The sequence below is a fragment of the Myripristis murdjan genome, chromosome 10 (genome assembly GCF_902150065.1).
Source record: "Myripristis murdjan chromosome 10, fMyrMur1.1, whole genome shotgun sequence".
NCBI lineage: Eukaryota > Metazoa > Chordata > Actinopteri > Holocentriformes > Holocentridae > Myripristis > Myripristis murdjan.
This window is the reverse complement of record NC_043989.1, coordinates 34,485,378-34,508,151: the sequence shown is the minus strand read 5'-3', so window position 1 is coordinate 34,508,151 and position 22,774 is coordinate 34,485,378. Positions and strand designations below refer to the sequence as shown.

General features: G+C 39.4%; 1 protein-coding gene across 1 annotated transcript in view; it reads left to right on the top strand.

Moving 5' to 3' along the window:
• magt1 (magnesium transporter 1) overlaps positions 1 to 22,774 on the top strand; it is an 82,678-nt gene that overhangs the window by 46,341 nt on the left and 13,563 nt on the right. The window contains exons 5-8 of the mRNA XM_030062396.1: positions 4,842 to 4,982; positions 11,121 to 11,210; positions 14,205 to 14,268; positions 18,198 to 18,272. Of these exons, the coding sequence (XP_029918256.1) occupies positions 4,842 to 4,982; positions 11,121 to 11,210; positions 14,205 to 14,268; positions 18,198 to 18,272 (370 nt within the window). The remainder of the gene's footprint in view (positions 1 to 4,841; positions 4,983 to 11,120; positions 11,211 to 14,204; positions 14,269 to 18,197; positions 18,273 to 22,774) is intronic.

Genomic DNA, 22,774 nt, shown 5'->3' with positions numbered 1-22,774 from the left:
AAATAATTTAACAATATGTTAAATTATTATTTGTTTTAAAAATGTAAATTACTAATCAAACAGACCTAACAATTCAACAATGAATGAGCAGGAGCATTCCTGTGATAACATAGATTGAATATGAAAAATAAGCCAAAGTGATACCTCTTCTCTGAATAGACAAGCTAAGCCAGTATGCTGCTGTTAGCCAGTGAAAATACAGCAGAGTGGCACCTCTTCCCTTTTTTACACAATCTATGTCAGTGCGCTCCTGTAGCCTGGAAAGTTTCTCAGCCTTTTGGACTCGTACGGTGCCGGTGCAGTTGTTGTAAATTTTTTTCTTGGTGGTGCAGGTGCAGGTGAAACGACTGGAGGGGTTGTGCCACCCAGATTTGACCTCACAGGGTGCCAACCAGCTCCGCGCTGCGCCCTTCTCGGCGCGGACCGGTGCGCCATCACATCCCGCGATCACATACACAATGAATGGCTGCGGTGGCCGAGGTCTGCGCCGAGCACACGCTATGTTACGGAGCATGCGGGAGAGTCCTTTCGTGAGCTCTCGCGTTGTTTAGAGATGAAAACTGTAAAGACTCAGGCAACCGATTCATAGTCTTGCGATATCCGTTCCACAACTCTACAATCGATTCATCTAAGGATTCATGGCGGATTTCGTATCGATTGAGGAGTCTGCTACCGATACAGCCGTATCTCTCGCCCGTAAAATCGGTTATCCGGTCGTATCGGTGTATCGTACCCAACCCTAGAATGGAGATAGATGAAAACACACAGAAAAACATTCTGTCAACTGCACATGCATCATTCACTTCCTGAATTATGACAACTTCCTGTCTAGACCGGAAATAATGTAAGTTTTGCAGTAACTAGTGATTTTACCATGAAATGGCCACTAGGCCACAACAAACATAACAAAGAGACTCAAGAGTCTATTGAGTCCTTAGCAATGCTCATCCTTCTTCCCTGTCTCAAGGTCCCCACACCAAGATTGTCCCTGAGCCCAAGCCTCTTTGCTCTTTCACTTTTGAGCCTCTTGCCCAATTGACATGCCAGATCATCCATCACTATTAAAAGCGCTTACCACCATTAGCTCTTTTAACAGATGATTACATTTTTGCAGATAACATTTCCCATTCTGTGCTATACCTATCAATCTTCAAATCTTCTTTTGTCTGGGTTAGGGTTAAAAAGGGTTGAAAATGAATTGGCCCAAGTGTGCAGTGTTACACTTAAATCAGTGGTACCCATCCCAGTCCTCAAGGGCCCCCTGTCCTGCAGGTTTATGTTTCAGCTCTGCTCCTTCACACCGGATCCAATTAAGGGTTTCATGCTGATTGGTTGAAACTGATCTACCTGAACAGGCTGTGCATGAAGGTGCATGGGCCTTAATTGGTTCAGCTGTGCAGGAGCAGAGCTGAAACCAAAACTTGCAGGACAGGGGGCCCTTGAGGACTGTGTTGGGCACCACTGACTTAAATGATATAATACAAGCAGCTCCCTTGCCTGCAGATATCCCTTTGGTCCAATATTTTACTTAAGTTGTAATATACATATTTCAGTCCTTAAATCGCATTACATAGCACAATACATTACGTAGATGGTCAAATCTGCCAAATAAAGGAAACATTATCAGCTCTGTGATTCTACTACTACCCTCTGCTGGCTACTGGAGAAAAACTGCACTCTGCTGTTTCCAAATGTATTTGGAAGGATAAACACCCATGACTGAATTTTTCTACAGCACAGCATCATAGGCTAAATGGTGGGCTATCAATCTCTAATATCAGATTATATGCCTTTTTATGATATGGTTCATTCCAAATTTAGACATGTCATGATTTTCTAACATTTCCATTTAACAATTGTCATCTATGGTTTGGTCCAATTATGGGTAATTTGGTGCATAATTGGCATCTAATGGAGAAATATGGTTTCACTTGCAGACAGAACCGCATTTTTTTATATATATTTTCAATAATAGGGGTTTATTAATTGGTGGACAACCAGTTACTTTCTCACAAGGGGGAAAACAAAGGTATCAGTAAACTTAACAATATTTATGACTGCAGTGGTCTAAAGTCTTTTCAAGATTTAAGGAAGTGTTTAAGTTACCCTTCAAGGCATAGGGTTGCCATGGGGGTCATAAAAAAAAAAAAAAAAAAAACGCATATAAATATATAAATGCATAAATAATTAAATTAATGAATATTTCTACATGTGTTTATTTATTTCTGTTTTTATTCATGCATTTATTTATTTATTTCTGTATTTATACATTTATGCATGTATTTATTTATTTCTACATTTATTTATTCATTTGTGTATTTATATATTTATTTATACTTTTATTTATTTCTACATTTATTCATTTATTTATTTCTTCATTTATTTCTACATTTATTTATTTATTCCTACATTTATTTCTGTATTTCTACATTTCCACATTTATTTATTTCTGTATTTCTGTGTCATATGTTAATGAGGTGGGATAGACTGGATAGTCAAACTCCCATTACAACTCCAGTATCTGTGAAAGGTTAAAGAGCTAGTCAACTGTTCATTGGCCAGAACTGAATCAGCATTGTTCCTCCTCGCCAGTCCCCTTTACAGCGCCCTGGAGTAAGCTTTCTCGGGGAGGCTGAGCAGTGTGATACTCCGATAATTGAAGCACACTCTCTGGTCCCCTTTTTAAAAATGGGCACCACCACCCCTGTCTGCCACTCCCTGGGCACTGGCCCCGACCTCCATGCAACATTGAAGAGATGTCAGCCACAACACTCCAACCACATCCAGAGCCTTTCACAATTCAGGGCAGATCCCCCCCCTTATCCATATGCAGGATATGCATAATCCCCCCCCCCCCCCCCCCCCCCCCCTTCAAACCGAAAGTCCTTCTTCATGGCCTCCCCAAACTTCTCTTTGAACAGGGTCCATTTAGACTCTATGTCCCCAGCCTCCCTTGGGATCAGGGAGAACGGAATGGGTTGAAGACCCTCTGGACAAGTTTACCAGGTCTGTCCAGCAGTCTCCTTCGCCATCTGATCCAACTCACCACTAGGTGCTCATCAGTTGACAGCTCTGCCCCCCTCTTCATCCGATTGTCCAGAACATACAACCCTATACTAGGTTTAATGAAACAACTACAAAGTCGATCATCAGCCGTTGGGCTAGGGAGCTCTCGTACCAGGTACACTTATTAGCCTCCTTATGCTTGAACATGGCGTTCATCATGGACAGCCCATTGCTCACACAGAAGTCCAACAACGAAGCACCGGTTGGGTTCAGATCAGGCAGGTCGTTCCTTCCAATCACGCCCTCCAAGTTTCCTCATCATTGCCAACATGAGCGCTGAAGTCGCCCAGAAGCACTAAAGAGTCCCCAGATGGTGCCTTCACTAGGACACTTTCCAGTCCCTCTAGGATAGCTGGGTATTCCAAGCTGCCGTTTGGTATGTATGCCGTCACAGCAGTCAGAGTTCCCCCCTGCTACCTGAAGGCGCAGGGAGGTGATCCTGTTGTCCACTGGGACAAACTCCAGCACAGCGGCGCTCAGTTGGGGACTTGTCCGCTGCCTCTCACCCCAGGCAACTCTGGAGAAGGAGAGAGTCCAACCCCTATCGAGGAGTTTGGTTCCAGAACCCATGCTTTTCATAGAAGTCATACCTAGCTGGTATAGCTCCACCTCCTGCACAAGCTCCGGCTCCTCCCCACCCAGGCCCCAAGACTCGGTATCCAATATATACTGTATCTCAGAATCTCATAGTGCCTTTTCACAAACCAGTCCCTCTAAATAGGTTAATGGATATTCTGGAATTACAGGTGGATTTTTATTGGGGTAGTGCATGGATTAATATTGAGTATGCTTCACGTAACCCTGAACACCAGCATGCCTCATGCACCTTGTGCACCAGGTACATTCCTGTGACAAAACCTCCAATTCTGACTGACCTAGCCATGTTCCTGTAACCGGTCTAGGCTACTGCTCTGCATTGTGTAATGGACACTGGAGTTACAGTTCAGGCGAAGAGTTGCCGTGTTTATTCTGCACAGAATGGAATGAGACAGTACAACAGCATGTAAACATCACAACGGACCCCAGCACACCTGTCTTCCACCGAGACAGCCATAAGCGAACTGCCAGATATGCTATAAAAAGATATCCATATCCAAAATACACTCAACCTACTACCCTGTTCTAATACATATGATTCAGTTTTGACAAATAAAATACTATACAAAATATGGGAGCGATAACATACCTGCACAGAATGGAGTGAGACAGTACAACAGCATGTAAACATTGCGGCGGACTCCAACACACCTGTCTGTGATGAGAAAACCCATGAAAAACCTGCTGCAGCACCAAGGTGCCTTTGAAGTTGGCCCGTCAACTACATGCCATTCATAGAAAATCTAAATTTCAAGAAAACACTCCACTTGCTGCTAGACTTAACAGTTTGTAAGTTCCATTTCTATCTTACTTAACGATTTTTAGAACATCTTTACTCCTAGAACAACTTTTAAGTCATAAGCTAGCAAGAGCACCGAACAGACTTACCTTCCTCAGAGACAGCCATAAGCAAACTGATGAAGGGAAGCACGGCCCCCACTGATGATGTCATTTTTGGTGGAATGCATTACTCTTTTTTTCTACATGCTACATTCCTAAATTTCAGAAACTGCTAGACCTTTGTTTTTTTGTTCTTTGTTTTTTTTTTTTGCTTCTTTGGTTTGCTGAAGAATGCACACTAACAGGTCCTGGCCCATAGCTTTCACAAACACACTTGGACAGTTAGATGATTCAGATGCCATTTTGAGCTGACTGTAACTTAACTGTATATTTTTCAGATCCGCGTCATTCGTCCTCCAAACTATGTGGGGCCTCTCCTTCTGGGGTTCCTCTTGGCTGTGATCGGTGGACTGGCATATCTAAGAAGACACAACTTGGAGTTTCTCTTTAACAAGAATGTCTGGGCCTTCTCTGCACTGGTAACAACATCTGCTGCATGCATGCGCACACACACTTTGACACCATGTTGGCACATAATTGGCTGCATGGATTCATACAGAATTAAGTATACACAATCTACCCTTACCAAAAAGAAGTAAACTTCTAGTTTACCTTTCCAAGTATACTTAAGTGGAGTTTGAGTATACTTTATCAAGTATACTTTCCTTACCAAGTATACTTGTATTTATGTACTAGTAGTGTACTTACATATGTACTAGTTAGTATACTTACAAAGTATACTTATACTAAAAGTACCCTGATTTGGCCCATTTTTGAGTATACTCGGGTAAACTTCAAGGTTACTTTACTTATATATAAGTATACTTAAATTATACTATTTCCTGTTCTTGAGTTGTACTATTCTTTAGTTAAAGTAAACCATTCGTATACTCATTAGTGTACATCAAGTACACTATTGCTTACTTACTTTGCACTTTTATAAACTTAAAAGTGTACTACTCTTTTACCTTCAATGTACTTGAATATACTTTACTTATACTTGATGCATACTACAACCATATTTGAATTTGTTGACCCGGCCGGGGATTGAACCCCCGACCTCCCAGTCTCAGGGCGGACGCTCTACCACTAGGCTACTGAGTTGGCACAGTCTGCTTTGAATCAAATAGCTGAGTGGAGAGGTATCTCATGTGAATAAACACCTCTTGGAAAAAAATGCACTTTAATGAACAAAGAACTGAAAAATGCGAGGTACTGAATGAAAGTGTTACAGGGTTTGGGCACCAACCCTGTGAGAGCAAATGTGACAAATAGGCATGGCATTCAAAACTTCCTTTCCAAAAAGGAGTATACTCAAGTATACTTATAAGTATACTTTTTATGAACTAAGTATACTTTCTGTGAACTAATACTTAGGTAAGTATACTTTTCAGATTACTTTGAATGTACTATCAGGAATATAAAGTTTAAGTATACTCCAAGTATAACATACTTGATATACTTTAAGTTTAAGTATATTATCCAATAGTAGTTAAAACTTAGTACAAGTATATAAAAATGTTGTACCTGCTTGCAACATGGAGTGTTATTTTACTGTATTAGCTGGCTTGTTGTATAGCTATTTTACACATTGGCTGCTTTGAGGTAGTTGCCATAACACATACACTGTGAGTGAACCTGTAGTGTACTGCTTATACTTGACTACATTTACATTTAAATACTACTATATTTACGTATATACTGTTTATAGGTTCAAGGTTGCCAGTTGCCACACACAAGTACACAATGCTCAAATCAGAATTCAACTCATACTTAAAGTACCATCCATCTTTCTTTATAAAACACATTTAAAAACAACAACACTGTGCCAAAGTGCTTTACAATTAAAAAAAAAAAAATAAAGAAAGAAAAGAAATTACACACTGCACATGAATCATCATATTGTAGTCACGTTCATATACATTCGGCAACATACAAATGATCAACGTCATCAAGTGTTTTGATGACGTTGATCCCTTCCAAACCTTGTGTGTGGCAACTGGCAACCTTGAACCTATAAACAGTATATACATAAATATAGTAGTATTTAAGTGTAAATGTAGTCAAGTATAAGCAGTACACTACAGGCAGGGGCGGACTGGGACAAAAAATCGGCCCGGGCATTTTGGACCAGACCGGCCCACCACATTCGATAACGCACACCTTTCCGGTCTTTTTGCTCTTTTAAATGTGTATACCAACTGTGCAACTCCTTAAAACCATAATGCCATGCAATTAGTTAGCTGTCATCAGCAGTGTTGGGCACGTTACTTTGAAAAAGTAATTAATTATAGTTACTAGTTACTTCTACTAAAAAGTAATTAATTACCAGGAAAAGTAACTATTACGTTACTTTTTTAAAAATTGTTCAAATATTGTTCAAATTACTTGGCTGCCCCAATCATACTGGACTATAGTACTATAGTGGAACAATAAAATACAATAGATGAATAGGAATTGAACTTTTTTATTCTATTGAACAGGCCACAACTGGCCAACACCTTTTGGGCATCTATTTCAGATCAGTAAGTGCAGGTGCCTATCAGCATGAATGGAGAATGAGCCCAAACTGCACATAGGAAGGTCATGGCGACAAACAAAGTATACCACACAAATCCTTTAAATCTGAATCTGATTCGATTGGTATATATATCTCTCCATAAAGTTAGAACAAGGCATTAAAAAAAACCAAAAAAAAAACAAAACAACAACAACAAAACCCAAAACAAAACAAGGCAAAATAATAATAACAATAATAATAATGATAATAATAATAACAATTTAGCACCTGGGTTACAAATTCACAAAAAGAGTACAGAAATGAAAATTACAGAAACCCTAAATGCCACTGTGTGTGTCATCTAGCCAGTGACAGGCAGAATGATAAGAATCACTTCACTGTCATGGTTAACAACAAAGTGAGGTAGGCTAATAAAGTAAAATCCACCTTTTGTCCGGGTGGGGAATTGAACCGAAGATCTCGTGCATGGCAGACAGGGGCGCTATCCGCTCTACCATCGGGAATTGTGTGCCTCTGGTATTGTTTGGGCTTGTTCTTCATTCATGTTGATAAATTACGAAAAAGCGAAAAAGTCCGATTGGTTTGAAAATTGACAGCCGCTTTTTTTCTCGCAGTTTCTCTGCGCCACTTTTGCGTTTTCTCTCCATCTCAGTAGATCCTATGAGATAACGTTCGACCCGCGTTGCACTGCACACCGGCGCACCGAGCCACAGGCTCGTGATATTATTGGGCCAGCCCCGTGTCGGTGAAGAAAAATAACCAATGGGCCGCAGAGCAGCGTGTCTCAGGGGCCGGCCCGGTGCTGAGTAAACAAACTCTTGCAATGACTTTATTTGCCGAAATCATTATGCAGGCGGGACCAAACTACGCAAAAGGGGTTGTTTAGCAATGTGATTGGGCCAGCCCAGTGTCAATCGGGCCGCTGATCTACTGATCTTACGGTCAGCTATTTCAATAATAATTAAAAAAAAAAAAAAAAAAGTGTTGGGGGACTGTCGGCCCACTTAGCACATCGGCCCACCGGGCAAATGCCCGGTGTGCCCGATGGCCAGTCCACCCCTGACTACAGATTCACTCACAGTGTATGTGTTATGGCAAAGCAGCCAATGTGTAAAATAGCTATACAACAAGCCAGCTAATACAGTAAAATAACACTCCATGTTGCAAGCAGGTACAACATTTTTATATACTTGTACTAAGTTTTAACTACTATTGGATAATATACTTAAAGTATATCAAGTATGTTATACTTGGATTATACTTAAACTTTGTCTGTGTACTCATCATTATAAACTAAGTATACTTTTGTTAAGTATATTCCTGATAGTACATTCAAAGTAATCTGAAAAGTATACTTACCTAAGTATTAGTTCACAGAAAGTATACTTAGTTCATAAAAAGTATACTTATAAGTTACTTGAGTATACTACTTTTTGGTAAGGGTAGGTTCATGTAAAAGGCAATGCATACAGTTTGGTGGTAACTGGGGAAAGTGGCTGGGGCTTATTATAACAAATTTCAATTTCCAGAGATTTCACACTCCAAACTTCCAATAAATAGTGAAATATCAACTGTATTTCTAGAGAGTTGAAATTGTTAGAACTTGTTGCTGAAGTGAGCCAAATTTCTCTTGTACACTGCATTCATACACTGGTGTCTCCAGTCCTTTCCATGTATAGGTTACTGTCTGGCCATAACACATACATAAAGCGGGTGGCACGGTGGTGTAGTGGTTAGCACTGGTGCCTCACAGTAAGAAGGTTCTGGGTTTGATTCCCGGCCGACCACCTAGGGTCCTTTGTGTGTGGAGTTTGCATGTTCTCCCCTTGTCTGCATGGGTTTCTGCCGGGCGCTCCAGTTCCTCCCACAGTCCAAAGACATGCAGGTTAGGTGAATTGGAGATACTAGATACTTGGTGTGAATGTGTCTGTGAATGTCATTGTTTGTCTGCCCTGCAATGGACTGGTAACCTATCCTGGGTCAGGATAGGTCCCTTCCGCCCAATGAGCGCTGGGACAGGCTCCAGCAACTCCCAGCGACCCTTGTGAAGATAAGCAGTTCAGAAAATGATGTTTCATTGGTTTATTACAAAATAGCTTTGCTCTCTCTTACACAGATAAATCAAATAAATCAAAGAGTTGCCTCTACCAGCAAAGTCTATGTATGCATTGATACATACTTACACATATTTATTCAAATTATCTGAGTATATACATGTGATCTTTACAAGAGTTGAACATTTAATTAAAATCGTGCTGATGATATGGATAAGTGCAATAACCAAATCATAGCAGCTTCAATTTTTTAAAATAAGGTTAAATGTAACAAATATTGTGGAGCTACAGAGATGCCCTGGCCTACAAATCATATTCTGTAGTTTGTGGATGTAAAGTTTCACAATAGGTCATTTTATACAGTGATGCCAAGTTTTAAAATATTGTCTCACTACAATGAAATTGCTACTGTTGGGGCTAACATCATCACATGTGAATAAAATTGGGCTCATTGAATCCACAAGAGTTTCAGCTTTACAGTCAAACCCAATTTATGGAACTCTGACACTGTTTAAGCCGTTATGCACAAATTTACAATAACACATTTGTACTGCATGCAAAAAAAAAAAAAAAAAAAAGTTTTTCCCCCCAAACTGGATGGGATTGTCATAAGGTTGGCATGTCTACAAAGGGGAGACATCTTGAGATATCTTGAGGTGAGTGGTCAAAGGACCCCTTTGAAAATAGACATGTTAGTTTTGTTGCGAATGCCCACATTCATATTTTCATCCTCTCAGTCAACATCCAGCCTGTGTACTCACCTAAATCCACACCAACTTGTTCTCCCCTCAAAAGCATGGCTCCACCTCATGCGCTTAAAAAGGACAGCCCATTTAAAAATGACCGCCGAGGCCAGTTGTGTCAACGCTAGGCAGTGAGGAAGGAGTAGTAAGTGGTGAATCACCAAGGCAATTGCGCCAAACATAGTCCAGAGGGCGCCAGGGAGTGATTTTTTTTTTTTTTTTTTTTCTATTCAAAAAAATTGGACAAGCGCTGCGGTACCTCACTGCACCCCACTCACCGCCCCCGCGGGTGTACTGCAGTGGGGAAGATACATTCAAGCGTGGGAAAAAAGTAGAAATTTTGTCTCCTCACCCTGAACAAAAGTTCAGCTTTGGTGAATTTTGACACATATCCTGCTATGCTCATATTCATTGCAGTGAACTCTTTTCTCCGGATGAATCAAAATCTGAAAAGATGAATGAATGATTTTCATGCCAGTATTTATTGATGGATATGTTTTGGATATCACATCACATGGATATAACAAACAAACTTTGATATTAAATGCTTTATTTTAAATGCTTCATTTTCCTGTCATTTTTTATTTTGTATGAAAGGTTTTTCTTCATTCCTTCTGCAGATTCTATCCTTGATATTTGACACTCATATCTAGTGGGACCTGCATAAAAGTACTTTTTTCATATCTTTAATATTTAATACCATTGTTCCGCCGCATTTTTTTGAGTGGGGCCAAATTATAAAGTTTGCCGTTATTTTTGGGGCATTTCTGCTTTACTGGACAGTGACAGTAGAGATAGACATGAAAGATATACAGAGAGAGGGGGATGACATGCAGCAGGGTCCCAGCCAGAATCGCACACGGGCAGCTGTGATAACAATATGTAAGATGTGCTCAACCACGTGAGCCACTGAGGTGTTCCCAGATGATTCTATCTCAACCAAATTCAGTCCACATATATATGTATGTACTCTGACAGACAGTGTCTAATTTGGTGGTGTTTGGCCTCCAAGTGGTGCTATGGCAACCTGATAACTTCAAATTGCCATTTAAAACCTCTGTATTTGTGGTTCAGACATTCTGTGTGGTAAACCTCCGCTCATTTTTCAAAATGCTGCAAATGGCACATACAAGTTGATGACAGTTAATCATTTATGTCTGACAAAAACTATTATTGTAAACTGAACTCTGCTTTACCCATATTTGCTCAAGTCCTTTTCACCACCAGTTTCTACTTTCTGCTATATTTAGTTTGATGTGAGTCTGGTAGGCAGTGTACATGTTTCTTTGTGGTTTGCAGAGCTTTGTCCTGATAATGACTTCAGGCCAGATGTGGAACCATATCAGAGGACCACCCTATGCTCACAAGAACCCCAACACTGGACAAGTGGTGAGACAAAGAACTATTCAGTGTGTTTTATGCTTACAAACACTAGCACTACTACAGGGATAATGCTGGGGCAAATGCTACTTTTCCAGCTGAATTATGGTGTTGCACTGTTCTTTGTGATGTTTCATTCTGTTTTTTTTTTTGTTTTGTTTTGTTTTTAGCTGTTTTTCTGGCTGCTGTTTGTTGCTTGTATTACTGATTTCTTGTATTACCCTGTTTGAGTATCTTCGACTGTTGCTAAAATGTTATATGAGTCTCCCTCCTCTTGTGTGATTTGTGTCCTCTATGGTTACATCTGCAAACAACGCAGACATCTTAATTCCTCTGCCTGGGACTGTGTTTGCAGCTCAGTCAGGGCTACTAAACCTATCAGACCCTTACAGCTTAATGCTCAAACTCACTTTTCTGTTATGTTTCTGAATTTCTTAACCAACTCTTTAATGTCTCTCCCACTCTTCTGCTACTTAATTCAACTTACACATTAACTCTCCTGTAAATTTAAATTAACTGTAAATTTTCCACAGAATATTTGGAAATGCTTCCCTGCTTCAACCTTACAGAGTATTTTAATATTCCTACCCACAAGATTGCACACAATCTCAACCTGGTTTGCTCCACAGCCTTGCAAGCACTGACAGAGGCAAGGGGCATATAAAAAAGGACAGTACATCCTTGAGTAGCGCATTGAGTATGGAGGAATTTGGTACAGTGGTCAGTGTTTTGAATGGATTTGCTACCCCCCTGTTTATGCCTTATTAACAGGGTAGTGCCCGAGTCAGGTGTCAGAATCATGAGTAATTTGTCTATCGATAAGTAGCTCATATTAATATACAGGATTGTACATTTTAAACTAGCATCGAACATTAGCATTATGTGGCTAGAGCTAAGCTATATAAAGCTGCTGGGCACACTCCTGATGTTTTGAGACCAGCGTTTTTGGCATTTTACACACCAGCAGTTGCAGTGCGTATCAACAATTAGCAAGAGGCAAATGTTAGCAGACTGAACTGTAGTGCATTCTCTCTACCTTCTCTCCCTCTATCATTCTAACACACAGAAAATCATTGTACATCTAATAGAAGCCTGAATGAATTTCATAATTCATAACACCATCTCAGCCAAATTGTAAAAAATGTTTAAAAATTTAAAAAGCATTGCTTTTACAATTTCCTAGCTTTTCACAAAGGCTATAATGTATTCATGTCTTTTCTTGTCTTTTAAAAGATATTTTTCAGTTACATGAAATTATAAGGCTTTTCCCTCAAAAGACAGTATTTACTGTATATTCTGTCATATTTTATATATTATTTACATTTTCTTTGGCTTGCATTTATATTACACATAAATTCAGATTTTATGAGGTCCTCAAATGGGTCAGTGAGAGTGGAAATCTTGATGAAGTTCCAAAGTAATCCTTACTCATGCTAAGCATGTGTTATCATCACTCAGCTGTGCACATTATCTTCATCACTTAGATAAGTGATCACATCTAGGTGTCATCATTGCAGCAGTCAGTGCTGCACAGACGCAGGCCCATACATGCCATGTCATTTTCCTTACATAGGCATTTGGCATTTGAACAATGTGTTTTACACTGACATAGAACCATCCTAGTGATGGCATCAGTACTGGGAAGACATCAGAGTTTACAGCAGTCTTGTCTTTGCAATACCCTGTGCTCTATAGCAACATCTAGCTCAACATCATTGTTCACATGAGCAAAAGTAGTCTCATTTCAACACCCTATCCAGGATTCCTTGCAGAATGGCTTGTACAAGAACAAAGTTTGACATGTATCCCAGAGAGATTTCAACTAAATGTTTGTAAAATTTGTTTCAACAAATAACAGATCTTAGATCTAGGTCTAATATTAGCAAGTTAGCTTGACCCTTACCATGACGTCTAACCAACCATCGACAAGTTTTGTTGCAACCATTACTCCATCTCCCAATGACCACTATGGGCTTCCCTGGATTATCTAGCTGGTTCAAAATTATAAGGCTGTAGTTCATCCTACACTGTGTCCATCATCAGATCTCCATCCATTGAATCCATGTTTTTTCGCCAACAATAACTGCATTTACGCTATCATACTTCACTGTAAAATAATGGGTCCTGATAACCTAATACCTTTTCCTATGTTGTCACTGAATCTGTTCTGGAGTTTTATGTTCAGATCTCAGTGTTAGATGTTCTGACACACCTGTCAACTTCTTCTATATTAACTGGGTTCTGCTGATTTGTAGATTAAAATTTATTTTGTGGGATAATAATAATAATACAGGGTGTCCATAAAGTCTCTGTACAATTTAACAAATTTATTACAAAAGCAAATGAATAGACAAATCTGCGGAAATTATTACAAAATGAGATAGATAGATAGATATTGAAGTTTTTTTTTTTTTTTTTTGCCTCATTTAATACGCCTCTATATGGGCATCATTAGTTGCACGAAGCACATCAAGACGGTACTCGATTTCTTGCCATGTTCGCTGTAGCATCGCCTCATCAGTGGTGGCAATGGCATCAGTGATCTTTTGCTTCAGGTTGTTGATGTCCAATGAGATTAAAAACTTTGATAACCACTGAGTACGTAGAACAAATCTGATTAACATATCTCATCAATTGCTTTTGTAATAGATTTTTTAAATTGTAAAGAGACTTTGTGGAGACCCTTTATAATAATATATAATCTTATATTGTTCATTTTCAAAAACAACACTGAAAAAGCCATCACATCCCTGATGTCTCATATATCAAGAAAGTTTGATCCACTGTAATCAAAAGTCCTATGGAACATTAAAGTTTTAAAATGCGAGTTTCCATTCTTTTCTATTTGAAATTCAAGATGGCTTCCACAAATTGACTTTAATCATCTGTACCCTTTTGTGATTGGCATCATTCAGTTCCTTTAACCTGTTAACATTTGTAATTGTTGTGGGTAAATAATGGGTAATTAATGTGGATTGTTAAATTTTGCGTCTGTGTTTTCAGAGTTACATCCATGGCAGCAGTCAGGCCCAGTTTGTGGCTGAGACCCACATCGTTCTGCTCTTCAGTATCCTTCAAGTTTATGCATTCTCGCACATATACAAAGTTAGCACAAACTGAATGAATGTTGATATGCTGTAAAGAAAGAGTCTAACATAAACTATGGGATAACAAACACCGTAGTCTAACAATAACCATGTGACAGTGACTAAACAATGTGAATTCAGAATACTGTTTGGGCACCCACCCCAGTATCTCACCTGGTAGAGCATATTAATTATTGATATTAGCATCCATCTGCCAGTTTTTACAGTTTATTAAAGCAGCTATAGGAATAATAAGTTAGACATCAAAACAGAGCGCAAATGAATTAGGTCCGCTTAATCCATGAACAAGACTAAATTAATGTTTTTTGGTCAATGTGAGGTTGGTGCAGAGGTGCAAGTCCAAATAGATGGGGTCAGCATTAAAAGAGTTCATGAAATTAAATTTCTTGGTGTCACAATAGATAACAAAACCAACTGAAAATCTTGCATTAAAACATGTACAAAATAAACTTTGAATAAATATTTCAGTATTACATAAAGATAAGCATATTTAAATTACTGTGCAGAGGTTTGGGGTAACAGCTACAAAAGTTCATTCTATTCACTGGTCATTATACAAAAAAAGACCAATGAGAGTCATTCACAAGTTTGTGTATCTGGATCACACCAACACATTATTTCTAAACTCAAAAGTAAAGTCAAAGTTATTAAAATATATGGATATTGTGGAATTTCAAACAGCACAAATAATGTTTAAAGCTAAAAATAACTCACTGCCTGCCAGCAAATATTCATAGACTTTTCTGGGATCGTGATGGGGGTTACAATCTAAGGGGGAAATTTCATTTAAAAATTTACATGATATGAACAACCATGAGAGGTTTTTGTGTTTCAATATTTGGAGTAAAATTATGATTAGATTAGCGAGGGAGTTACAGCAATGTTCAAACATGGCCCAGTTTAAAAAGATGGACAAACACATTATATTCACAGGGCACAGGGGTGAGGAGAGGGTTTCATAGTCACCCGGGGCCTGTTGCACAAAACTAGGATAAGGGATTAAGCTGGGATATCTTGGTTATCCTGGATTAACTTATCCTTGATCCAGCTGCACAAAAGTGGGATAGTGGATAGTGGGATATGTTATGACATTAGTTACCATGGAGATTTATTCTGTAGAGCTAGCCTGCTCCAGACCAGGCTAAGTTCCAGGATTTATTTAATCTCATCCCTTATCTCAGTCAGCAGTCACCACAAACGGAAACTAAAAGTTATTCCACTGCCCACTACACATTGTTATCACATCAACACCTTCCTAAAATAATCGCCTAAGTCATTTTTTTCAGGAGACACAAAAAAATTCACCACAAATTAACTGTATGATATTTATTGATAATTTCACTCAAAAAGGTTATGAAAAAAAGATGACTACTGACATACTAAAAACAATGTCAGTCAATTATGTAACATAACAGAAATAAATGACTTAGGCAATTGTAATATGTTATATGCCAATGTTATACTAAACCTCATCACTTACCAACTGAGGATGAGCCCTGGATCATTGAAATAACTTCACTGGCAGAGAAAATTTTCTTTCTTCTTGATACCGCTGCCATCCTGAAACGCTTAAAATAGCCTAAAAACATAAAATTGCCTAAGTTACTTTTTTTTTTTGCCTTAGGCAAAATAAAACTACCAAAGTCACAGTTTTGACACACTCTTGATTTAGGCAGTTATACTTCAGGGGTAGAATGGCATGACCTGTTCTGATGCTGGCGATTTTTACCAGAGGTGGCCAGCATCAAGAGGAGATGATTTAGGCAAAAAACTCATTTTTGACAAAAAAAAAAAAAAAAAAAGACTTCGGGGATTATTTTAGGAAGGTGTCGAAACTAGATCCACTGTCACTATTTAAACATTTGGGATCATTAATTTGATGATAAATGATGATTTTAGATGTTGCAGTCATTAGATAATTTACAGTTTCCCATAGACTATAAAATACACATCCCATATAAATATAAATACACATCAAAGAGTAACATGATGTTCCTTTATTGAGTAAGGATAAATCGAAGCAGGTACACCATCAGCTCCTTCACACAGTGACTCTACATGATAGAAAGCACAGAATCAAAGCATATTATACAACACAAGAATAAAGACACATTCAAAGGTCTGTATGTAATACACCCTGCATGTCTGCACACTGAAATAAATGCAGGACAAATCCATACACAGCAAATGAACAGACAAATGAATGGATGGAGTAGCAAGCTTGTATACACACAGTATACAGCACAAACGATATAACGATATAAAAGGCCAAATCAATTTAAATACAAATAAACTTTTTTTTTTTTTTTTTTTAAATTCCTCTGCCAAAGCCCTTGTCCTGGCATGGGCATGATTGTAGGCCTGCTGTTCTCCCTGGGGGTCTGTGGTGTCAGGAGAAAAGGCTGGCAGGCATACCCCCTGTCCCCCAGCAACACACCAGAGAATTCACCTGTCAATACAAAATCTCATCATCACAACCTCATAAACAGATTGACATTCTTGACACAGCCATGATGTAAAAAGTGGTTATTAATAGAAGTTGTGTGGCTCACCTTGTGATAGGCGCTGATAGATTCTGGAGGTCTGAAAGACTCGGGAGTCATGGACTGAGCCGGGCCACTTTGCCACAACATTGCTGATCAGACAGTCAGCATTGCAGACCTTCTGAAATTATAAGATGAAGACTATTAAACCAATCAACGCACATCACAAGCAATGTACAGTGTTCTTTAATTGACAATATCAAAAAGTCATGTTCACCTAAACATTAATGCTGTGAAAGGATTTCCTATTCACAAAACCCGCCTCATGGGCACCTGAGGGGGATTTTATCTTGATGTGCATGCAGAGGCGCATGGAGCATGAGGGGCAAATATAAGGATAAGATAAGAGGAACTTTATTTATCCCAAAGGGGAATTCAAGTCAGTGAGCTCATCTATTTATCAAATTGTTATACAGTCTGGAGTTACATTTACACAATTTCACTCACATCTGCAGTCAATTTCACTTACAATTTCAACTGATTAATATCAGAGTACAGCTACATTTTCGGAGATGTTAATTAACTATTTGGATTGTAATTGTGATGGTTTCAGCGGAACAGTGAGTGTGTATTTGCGCACTACTTACGCATTCAGGCGGTCTGCAATACTTTGCCACTCTTTCTCTCGTTGTTTGATAACAGTGGCCGTGTTGCCCTTCTTTTTTATTTGATCCTTCACCTCCTCGTAAGCCTCCATAAGGATTTCTGCCTCAGAGGGGGAGAAATATGCTGCTCTCGCTGCCATGGTGAATCGGTGAATCTGTGATCGATGGTGGGGTCTATCTGAGGAAGCCACATGCGCGCACTTATCCAGGATAGGTTTCAGCTGGCTTGATGAATCCGTGTACATATTACATAACATGGCTGTAATAAATATATAAATATATGGTTGTGTATTATACTCTCAATTACCTTCTATTTAAACAAAGTTAAGAGTATCTAGTCTGTATAAATAGCAGGAAGCTGATTAATACAGTCATTATCTGATGGAAAAGGGATGGGGTTCATTAAGTTCACACTTTTCCCCACTCCTTTTTGAATATGTATGTGCTCTGGTAATGTCTTTTGCACTGAGCTGTTCATTGTTGGATACTATTTCATTTTTTTCTCTCTCTATTTTTTATGTTGTCTTTCCTTTTACAAGTTCGAAATAAAAAAAAAACTTAAAACAAACCTTACTTTAATTCTAACTCTAATCTTGTAAAACCATTTCCTTCTGATATTTGAAAACTGACCTTATAATTGACCACATTTTTCTTTCCTTTTTGTAAAATAATTTATTTTTACCCTTATTTTTATTTGAATTGATCTAACACTTTCTTTCTAATCCTTGACCTTAATATCAGATGCTGCTGTAACTATGGGAATGGTGCTGCTGTGTGAGGCTGCAACTTCTGACATGGACATTGGAAAAAGGAAGAGTATGTACACATGCACACTCAGGGCCCTATCTTGTGCCACCCGCTACCCGTTGCCACTACCCGCTACCCGTGAATTGCGCATTTAGGAGCTTCCACTATCCCTAAACGGTATCTTGCGCCCACACTACCCGCTATCCATTATGCCGACTCCTTTATTTGCACCTGGAGGTGTGTTCGTGGGCGTGTTTTATGCACTATCCCTAAAATTGCTATCTTGAGCACACACTTTGGGCTTTTACAAGAGCGTGCCCCGATGGAGCCACACCACGCACGCGGCCGGACTAATACCGGGGCGCTGCCGGAATGGACTGAGTATATTACTCATATAGACTGTTTAGACGAAAGACTGTTTTAACTTGGACACTTACGCCAGTGTGTTTTATTGTTTTATCATAAGCCAGCAGCTCTGCTATATTTTTATTTTTAATATTTTATTTGCCCAGTCTACCTCGTCAATAAATTAGTTTACACATAGTTCCACCTCTGCCTCTTGTGTGTGTGTGGTGTGACCCGGGGATTTTACTCAGTCAGTACAACCTTGTGACACGTCCACTTGGACACATGTGGACGTGCACATGTTGCTCCACCTCCCGAATTAACTCGCCTATAATATAATATATAATATATATATAGAAAGCCACCTTGCTTTAGCCTCAGTTGAACCCCTGAGAAAATCTACCTCCCTCTCTCCATCACTGATTTAGGATTTAGGATTTGGGATAGCGCAGCCTGCCCTTAAAGGCAGTGGCACCTGGCACACTGATTGGTGTAATTGGTGTAACGCCCAACACATGCCTATGCATAATATAGCGGGTAGCGCAGGTGTTTTACGGATAATTGCAGGTGCGCAAGATAGCAACTTTTGCGGGGGAACACCTCTTACGCAATGCTAAAACCCCAAATAATGGGTTTAGGGACTCTGGCGCAAGATAGGGCCCTCAGACCCACAAGCATACATTATCTCTATTTGACAAAAACAGTTCCAAGGTTCTAACTAACTAGCCACATTTGCACCAGATTGGAGTAAAACAATTGCAAACGAGGTGTCACTGGGTCTCTGGTCACTGACCCCAACATTGCTGTGAATGAATTCAGCCCCAGTCTGGTTTGCTGCCACTCAGCACATCATCCAGTACTTCATAATACCACCTCATAGTAGTCCTTCTAGCACCATCAAAAACAAAACCAAGATATTGATAATGCCAAGTGTACTTTAAAGCAGGGTTGTCCCAATCCGATCACGTGATCGGAAATCGGGCCGATCACGTGACTGCAGACTCGATCGGAACTCGGACATTATGTCCCGATCAGGTATCGGATAAATAATATATATACATATGTATATTTATTGTTATTATTTTTAATCACATTTACAATATATGGGCTATTAGTGATTAAAAATAAATGAGAATAAAATAGTATTTATTAACTACCAACGTTTACAGGCCCGGTCTGTGTTTGTGACAGACGCCACTGAACAGTGCATGCGTGGAACACGGCAGCATGCAGCTGTTTGTTTTGAAGCTGAGGCGCGTGATATGCTGCGACTATGTCTGCTGTGTGGAAATATTTCAAATAGAATGACGAGAACAATAGTTAGTGCGTTTCATAATGTTTTATCAGGGCTTTCAAGTCTCACGCATTGGGCGTGAGACACGCATTTCAACCCGTTCACACGCTCACACGCCACACTTTGTATTTCTCACACAGAGAAATTACCAGGATAATGCCCACCAAGTTGCGCCGCTATTTTTTTTTTATAACAGTGGTAGGGCCCTATAATTTCCGCGATCACGGAATTACGGACGGAATCGCGGAATTAGCCAAATAAAACGGAAACCAAGTCCAAAAGGCAAAGAAAATTTCTAGGCTACAGCAGCGCACTGACATGGATTGTGTAACAAAACGAAGAGTTGCCACTCCGCTCTATTTTCACTGACTAACAGCAGCACACTGGCTTAGCTTGTCTATTCAGAGAAGCGGTATCACTTTGGCTTATTTTTCAATCTGTGTTATCACATGCATACTACTGCTCATTCATAGGTAGCTGAATTGTTAGGTCTGTTTGATAAGTAATTTACATTGTTAAAACAAATAATAATTTAACACATTGTCACTGTAAAAAGTACTCTGTCAACCCTCAGGTGAAATAATTACTGATGCATCCACTTGTCATTTTTGTTCAATCATTAATAACATATCATTTTCACCTTTTATTGCTATAACAACGTAGGCCTAATCATTAAATAAATAAATAAAGTGTTGTGTATTTGTTACCTCAATTAATTTAAGGTAATTTCTATTTCATTTGTGTGCATTCTAGTCATTAACATTTTAGTCATTAACATTAAAAACGCCACCGCCATAATCTCACTCTGAACTCGGTTCAAAACTTGAGAGCCCTGGTTTTATAGAAGTATCGGATCAGGGCTCGGTATCGGCAGATACTCAAAATCACATGTCTTGGACTTGGACTCGGGGACAAAAAAATGTGATCAGGACATCCCTACTTTAAAGGCACAGAGCCAAACCGAAATGTATGATTACTCTAATTCACTTTTTTTCCGAAAATGAACAACTTGTGTTTTTTCACTATTAATGGTGAGACACCATTTACTGCACCAAGAGCTCATAATATTCAGCATATTTTGCAAATTAACTTCATTATCAGCAATCAAAACAATGTCATCTGCATAAAGCATAATACTTAGATTCATATCCTCTATTAGAACACCAAGATTAACCTGCTTAATTTCTTGGGCTAGATCATTTATGTAAAGAGTGAATAGAGAAGGGGAGAGTAAGTCTCCGTGCTGGTGTCTCTGTAAAGGGCTTTTATAGCATCATAGAATTTTTCATTGATACCAAATGAAAGTAATTTAAACAGCAGAAGATCTCAGTTAACACAAACGCCTTTATAAAATCAACAAAGCAAGCAAAAGTACTTTTACCCTTCTCCAAACGAGCTCTCACCACAGAACATAACACATAAATATGATTGATACAGGCCCTGTTTTTCCTAAAACCATTCTGCTCATCTACCAACCCTCCATGAGACTCCAAAAAATTATTAAGTCTGTTATTAAGGACTCCTGGGTAAATTTTGTAGACTGTGCTAATCAAACTAATCCCTCTATAATTTAATGGGACTCTAGGGTCATCTAGGGTTTGATAATTGATCTATTCCACACAGATGGGACAATACCATTGTGAAAACATATGTGACACAAGCAATGTAGGACATTACACAAATTAGGGCTTTTAAGTACCTCATTAGGGAGGTCCTCAATGCCCACAGCTTTATTTTCTTTGGCTTTGTCTAGCACATTAAGTACCTCATCTAATGTAATCTCACTGTTCAGTATATCATTTTGATAGTATATGGTATTCATCCCAGTTTCCATCTCAAATTTTACTTTACAAATTTCTTCTAAGAAATGATCATCAAATAAAGTGGAACTACACTATATTACCAAAAGTATTCGCTCACCCATTCAAATGATCAGAATCAGGTGTCCTAATCACTTGGCCTGGCCACAGGTGTATAAAATCAAGCACTCAGGCATGCAGACTGTGAAACAAGACATTTGTGAAAGAATGGGCCGCTCTCAGGAGCTCAGTGAATTCCAGCGTGGAACTGTCATAGGATGCCACCTGTGCAACAAATCCAGTCGTGAAATTTCCTCGCTCCTAAATATTCCACAGTCAACTGTCAGCTCTATTATAACAAAATGGAAGCGTTTGGGAACAACAGCAACTCAGCCACGAAGTGATAGGCCACGTAAAGTGACGGAGAGGGGTCAGCGGATGCTGAAGCGCATAGTGCAAAGAGGTCGCTGACTTTCTGCACAGTCAATTGCTACAGAGCTACAAACTTCATGTGACCTTCAGATTAGCCCAAGTACAGTACGCAGAGAGCTTCATGGAATGGGTTTCCATGGCCGAGCAGCTGCAGCCAAGCCACACATCACCAAGTGCAATGCAAAGTGTCGGATGCAATGGTGTAAAGCACGCCGCCACTGGCCTCTAGAGCAGTGGAGACGCGTTCTCTGGAGTGATGAATCACGCTTTTCCATCTGGCAATCTGATGGACGAGTCTGGGTTTGGAGGTTGCCAGGAGAACGGTACATTTCAGACTGCATTGTGCTGACTGTGAAATTTGGTGGAGGAGGAATTATGGTGTGGGGTTGTTTTTCAGGAGCTGGGCTTGGCCCCTTAGTTCCAGTGAAAGGAACTTTGAATGCTTCAGGATACCAAAACATTTTGGACAATTCCATGCTCCCAACCTTGTGGGAACAGTTTGGAGCGGGCCCCTTCCTCTTCCAACATGACTGTGCACCAGTGCACAAAGCAAGGTCCATAAAGACATGGATGACAGAGTCTGGTGTGGATGAACTTGACTGGCTTGCACAGAGTCCTGACCTGAACCCGATAGAACACCTTTGGGATGAATTAGAGCGGAGACTGAGAGCCAGACCTTCTTGACCAACATCAGTGTGTGA